The sequence below is a fragment of the Neopelma chrysocephalum genome, unplaced genomic scaffold (genome assembly GCF_003984885.1).
Source record: "Neopelma chrysocephalum unplaced genomic scaffold, ASM398488v2 Primary Assembly neopelma1_323, whole genome shotgun sequence".
Classification (NCBI taxonomy): domain Eukaryota; kingdom Metazoa; phylum Chordata; class Aves; order Passeriformes; family Pipridae; genus Neopelma; species Neopelma chrysocephalum.
The window spans coordinates 187060-193205 of NW_020897986.1; the positions used below are offsets into that span (position 1 = coordinate 187060).

General features: G+C 39.4%; 1 protein-coding gene across 6 annotated transcripts in view; it reads left to right on the forward strand.

The window, feature by feature from the left end:
* ANO3 (anoctamin 3) overlaps positions 1-981 on the forward strand; it is a 133728-nt gene extending 132747 nt beyond the window's left edge. For all 6 annotated transcript variants that reach the window (XM_027705282.1, XM_027705283.1, XM_027705279.1 and 3 more), the window contains exon 27: positions 532-981. In XM_027705282.1, coding sequence (XP_027561083.1) covers positions 532-714 — 183 coding nt within the window. In that variant the 3' untranslated portion in view covers positions 715-981. The remainder of the gene's footprint in view (positions 1-531) is intronic.
* Positions 982-6146: the final 5165 nt, after the last annotated feature.

Below are 6146 nucleotides of genomic sequence, written 5' to 3' on the forward strand. Positions count from 1 at the left end.
GTCATGGTGGTTCCCAACCAAATCTTTTACATTTTATTGGAAAAGAAGAAATGCAAGTTTTGAGTCCATTAGGCTCGGTTATTACGAGATAAAATATGTGTTAGGAAAATGATACATGATTCTAACCTAATGTAAAAGCAGAAATATGTTTGAAGAATGTATTGCATGCTCTTCAGGAATCTGATTCCTATTTCCATTATAAGCTCTTAACAAAGACTGCTTGTAGTTAATGCTTGCATTTGTTTGATTAACAAGTATATCCTGCAGTCACACCTTCATTTAAGTCACTAACTGTACCCTTAATTTTACTTTTTGGAAGTCCATTTCAGCGTTTCCCCATTTCTGTTAGACCACTCATTTATTCCCATATCAGTGTGTGTTTTTATTAAAAAAAACAAAGCAGTTACCTTTCAGTCATGAATTGAACCTCAGGTCCAGTTTTACTACAGACTCTTTAGGCTTTAAAAATGTGGACCTAGAAATGAATAATTATCCATTTTTTAAGCAATTATTTTTTGTTCTTCTTTTCAGCACCTTGTTTTTGGAATAAAGTCCTTCATTGCCTACCTGATTCCAGACATGCCCAAAGACTTGTGCGACAGAATGAGGAGAGAGAAATACTTAGTCCAGGAAATGATGTATGAGGCTGAACTGGAACATTTGCAAAGAGAAAGGAAAAAGAACGGGAAACAGTATCACCACGAATGGCCTTAGTCACTACTGTGCTGCAACAAAAACACTGTTTGAAATGGAAGAGTGTGGTTGCAAAACGAAGTCAGGGTCGGGCACCGGCGTGGGAGATCCGCTCGTGGTGTATATATGTTCTTGCTGGGCAGTGCAGTTGCAGACTTTGGTGGGCACTGGCAACCAGATGTTTCCAATGATGGCAGTGAAAAGCCTTACCTGTAACTGGTCTGTCTGTGGTGAGCTCCGAGGAGAACTGGCACTCAGGAACGTGCAGTCAGCTTGGACACTGGTTTGGAAAAAGGCCAGGAATGTTCATGCTGTTCGTGAAGGTACAGCATGAACCTTCAGCATAATGAAATTGTGAATTACCAGCGTAATGAAAACAAAAAAAATTCCCTGTGAACTTAGAGTAAGGGCATGACTAAAACCAACTTATATGATATCCACTACTTCTACAGCTTCTGATTGCTCAGTTCCATCTGTAATGCCTCTAAAGAAAAGAGCAATTGTTGCCTTTGTGGCCATAACTTGATCTTTCAGGCTTACTGTTTTGTCAGGTTTGTCCTAGTCTCTTGCTGAGATTGTGGATGTGGTCCTACCCTAACAAAAGGGGTCTGTGGCTGCTTAATATATATACTATGCAGTTTAAGATTTGCACATCAGTGTCATTGATTTATCCTTCTAGTCGAAAACCAAAAATTCCAAATTTCAAAAAGAAAACAGCAGCACTAGCAGAATGCATCACATTGCCCACGTTGCAGCTCTATTTGAAAATGACACAGCTGTTGAGTTGTCTTTCCACTGGTGTGTGTGGAAAGGCCACCTCCACACGCTTCCAGGATGAAAGAACTGTCATTTTCCTGCTCTGATGTAGCATGCAGGTGTCTGTGTTACTGTTCCTTTTGGCCTGTCTGGGCAATGATTCCATGACTTCACAAAATGCTAACTAACTTGAAATATTCCCATGCTGTGCAAATGACTTAGTCTTCAAAATACAATTAACTTTTTTATAGTATGCAAGCTTCTGCAGATATATATCAGATGTACAGTATAACATCGTGACTTGCTTGTTCAGGGAAGGAGAAACAGTTTATAACAATGCTCTTCTTACTGTAATAGTAAATGTTCCAGTAACATACACTTCTTTTATTGGCCTAAATATGTCAAAACATGGGAGATAGATACAGGCAAATATATATACAGATTGTACATAAATGCATACACACACAGTGGTTACTTTTATTATTATTATTATTACTATTATTATTATTATAATTATTATTATTATTATTACTATGCCTTCTTACAGTTGGGGAGGGGCTTTTTGGATAAAATCACTATAAAAAGTAGATGTTCATGTAAGAATCAAATTTCAGTTTTTATGTGCAAACAGCATACTTGCAGTGTTGTTTGTGGTTATAGTTAAATTTTGGTGATGAAATTGTCTATTACTAGCATTTCATAATAGGGGAAAAGCACTTAAACAGTTTAAACAAGTTTGCAGGGATGCCTTGCAGAGAAGGGTGTGGAGACCCAGAGCTACAATCTTATATTTCTCTTGTACAATTTTAAATAATGTTTCTCTGTGTTGGATGAGAAAATTTTAAAAAATCAAAGGGTCACAAAGCACAGTAACTATAAAGGCTGCAAATTTTAACATTATTTTTAGGGATAAAACTGCAGCAAAACCACTGCTGACAGATATGAAAAGACCTGAATTTTTGCTATTTACAATACCCTATTGAACTAAAAAGTGTGATTCCAATATTCACTTGCATCTATTAGCACAATAATTTTATTTTATTCTAATAAAATTAATTTCAAGAGTCAAGACCCATCAGAGTGGGTAAATAGAATCTGTTGTATCCAGAGGACCTAGCATCAGACTTTTAAGTTCTTTAATTGTTTCACCATATTCATGAGATTTCTTGGTTAATTCCTGCTCTCTGTGACCAGACAAGGCAACTATAGGAGTACCTGCAGTATTGCATAACAGGAGGAAAGAAATTTGAAGATCTGGTCCAGTCAGATGTATTACTCATTCATTCTGTGATAAAGGGCTCAGTTTCCCATGTTTTGGAAAGGCTGTTTTGTTTATTCATATTCTGGGTTATGTGTTAAGTTCCTCAGGAGTCATTATCAGAAAAAAATGAGTGCACTCTCCTCGGTGCTTACAGAATCACAGCATTTGATTTAATGGATCGTCTCTCTGTTTCATTCTGTGGATTATCAAGCACAGTTTGACAGCGTTAACCCTGTGTCAGAGTTTTTGTTTCTGGGCCACATAGTGATCGTACTTCAGTTCTTCAGAAGGTCACAGATGAGCTCTTTTTAATGTTTTCTCTAAAAAACAAAATGCCTTGGCTGGCCCAAGGGATAAAGATATAGGGTAAAATCAGGCAAAAATCAGAAATATTGATTATTTTGTACTTTCCTGTTTCTGCTGTGGATATCGGCACCTGTCAATACATACTTGGGCAAATTCCAATTGGACTTAAAAAAACACGTAAAAAGGAAAATCTTTTTGTATTTGAGATTTAAATATATATGCTATTAATTATTTTCAACACTGGTATATAGGAGTATACTAAAGGCAAGTATGTAGATCTGACATGGTGCATTTTATGCACTGGAAAAGCACAAGAAGCTTGGAGAAACACTCTGTGTGTCCTTTACTTTTGGAGGATGTCAGCAATGTGTAAAAGTCTTGCCACTATCTGACCATTTGCTTAAGCTGAAAAACCTTTTTGCTAGACTTCATTTAGTATACTGTTTTCATTGACTGCACGTTATTTTCCTAAAGTATAAGGCACACACTGTCCTCAGGAATAATGTATTTTTTGAATGGTGAATGATCTTTTCATATTCTAAATATTGTCTTTTCAAACAAATGACTGGTATGACTAGACTGCATGTAGGCTGCATTTGTGAAATCTGACAAAGCTTTAGAACCTCAGTTTGTGCAAAAATGCTCTAGATCGTTGCAGATCTAATCTATGACAACTTTGCTCTATGCATGCGCCCTTGGAGAGACTGCATGAGCAACTAGATATTTTTATGTATAAAGGATTAGTCAAAATGTCTTCATTATTCCTAACCAAATTCTGCGTCTTCGTTCAGACAAAAGAAATTTCCATTTCAGAAATGGCAAAAAAAGTCCAGATACGTGATACACATCTCATTTCTTATGACTTTTTATTCTAAATTTGTGCCTAATATGTGAGATCTGAATTTTGGTGAATAAAAAAAAGGAAAATAAGAATTCTGTTTCGTTAGCCATCCTAATAATAGCTCAAAGTCTGTCTCCGTGTAGAGGGAGGCAGTGAAAGCTCAGCATTCACAACTGAGTGCTAACAGGGTTGCCTGAATGTTGAGCCCAGGCTCACACAGCACAGTGATTGAGCATCCTGATGGAGAAATAATGTTTGGAAACGAGGTAAAACTCATCAAAGGCTTCAGCAAAGTCTACTGCAGCACTCTCTTGGAGAAGCTGGCAGCCCATGGCTTGAACAGGTGCACTCTTTGCTGGGTTAAAAAGTGGCTGGATGGCCATGCCCAGGGAGTGGTGTTGCATCAAGTTGGTGGCTGGTCACTAGTGGGGCTCCCCAAGGCTCAGTGTTGGGGCCAGTCCTGTTTAATACCTTTATCAGTGATCTGGACAAAGGGGCCAAGTGCACTCGCAGTAAGTCTGCAGACAACACTAAGTTGGGTGGGAGTGTTGATGTGCTGGAGGGTAGGAAGGCTCTGCAGAGGGATCTGGACAGGCTGGATCCATGGGCCAAGGCCAGTTGTATGAGGTTCAACACAGCAAAGTGCTGAGTCCAGTCACAACCCCCTGCAGTGCTACAGAGTGGCTGGAAAGCTGCCCAGTGGAAAAGGACCTGGAGGTGCTGGTCAACAGCAGCTGAATGTGAGCCAGCAGTGTGCCCATGTGGCCAGGAAGGCCAGGGGAATCCTGCCCTTTATCAGGGATAGTGTGGCAGCAGGACCAGGGAAGTGATTGTCTCCCTGTAACTCAGTGCTGGTGAGGCCACCCCTGGAGTGCTGTGTTCGGTTCTGGGCCCCTCAGTTCAGGAAGGACATTGAGGGGCTGGAGCAGGTCCAGAGAAGGGCAATGAGGCTGGTGAAGGGTTTAAAGATTAAGTCATATGAGGAGCAGCTGAGGGAGCTGGGGTTGTTTAGAGTGGAGAAGAGAAGGCTCAGGGTAGACCTTATCACTCTCTACAACTCCCCGAAAGGAGGTTGTAGGAAAATGAGGTTCGGCCTCTTCTCCCAGTTAACTAGTGACAGAAGAGATGACACAGCCTCAAGCTGCACCAGGGGAGGTTCAGGTTGGACATCAGGAAGAATTTTTTCACTGAAAGCATTGGAATGGGCTGCCCAGGAAGGTGGTTAAGTCCCCATCCCTGGAAGTGTTCAAGAAACAACGGGACATGGCACTTGGTGCTGTGGTTTAGTTGTGGTGGTGATGGTCAGTCAAAGATTAGACTTGATGATCTTGGAGGTCTTTTCCAACCCTAGTGATTCTATGATTTAATGGCTATTTTTGTTATCTTTCTTTCCTACCCCTTTTTGCTAAAGGATTTATAGAGAAAATTTAGATGAACTCTGAAGTTAATATTGATGATGACAAGGCTAAAGTTTCAATAGTGGTGATGGAGGTTAAGGGGGTTTTTGTTAGATGTTTCTTAGAAAGTCCATGTGTTTCTTGCTACAAAATACACATCAGCTGTAGCTATGTCCTTTCCCAACAACAACTTGTCATAAAATGGGTTCTGAGAAACAGTTTGGCTCAATTGTCTCCTGTGGAAAGCTCAAAAGGAAAATATCTAGAGAGACTAGTGAAAATAGGTTAATAGGTAAATACCTTAATGCAAAAATTTATAAATTTCCAGAAGTTTCCTTCATAGAAAGCTCTGCAGAAGGAAAAATATCTTGGGAAACACAGTTTTAGGGTGATGTTAATGTGGGGAAAGGCAAGAACTTTTGTGATACTTTATTCTTCATGTGCCATTAAGATGATCAGTCTAATAATGTGCACAGTGCACAAACGCTGTTTCCTTGCTGCATCTTCTTCCACTGCAGACTCCAATTGGGAGTGTTGCCAGAGAGAATTTCTGGAGCCATGGGATCCAGTGGAGTTACCTGCAAAGCCCTACATGGCACTGTGGGACTTTGTAATCTAATCTTTTGCATTATATCACAGTTCATTAAGAGACAAATTAGCACATGCATATTTCGAAGCATCATCTCATTTTGGTTAATTGAAAACCATCCATGTCCATAAATTGAATGGGCAATGGCTATATCAATAAAACTCACTTTATACAAACAGCTACATATGAATGCAATAAAAGTAATGGAAAATAAAATAAAAATCACATTTTCTATCAAGTGTCTATTAAGAAAAGGGATGGAGATAAAAACAGTGGTATCAGCAATCACTTACGACACAGTAG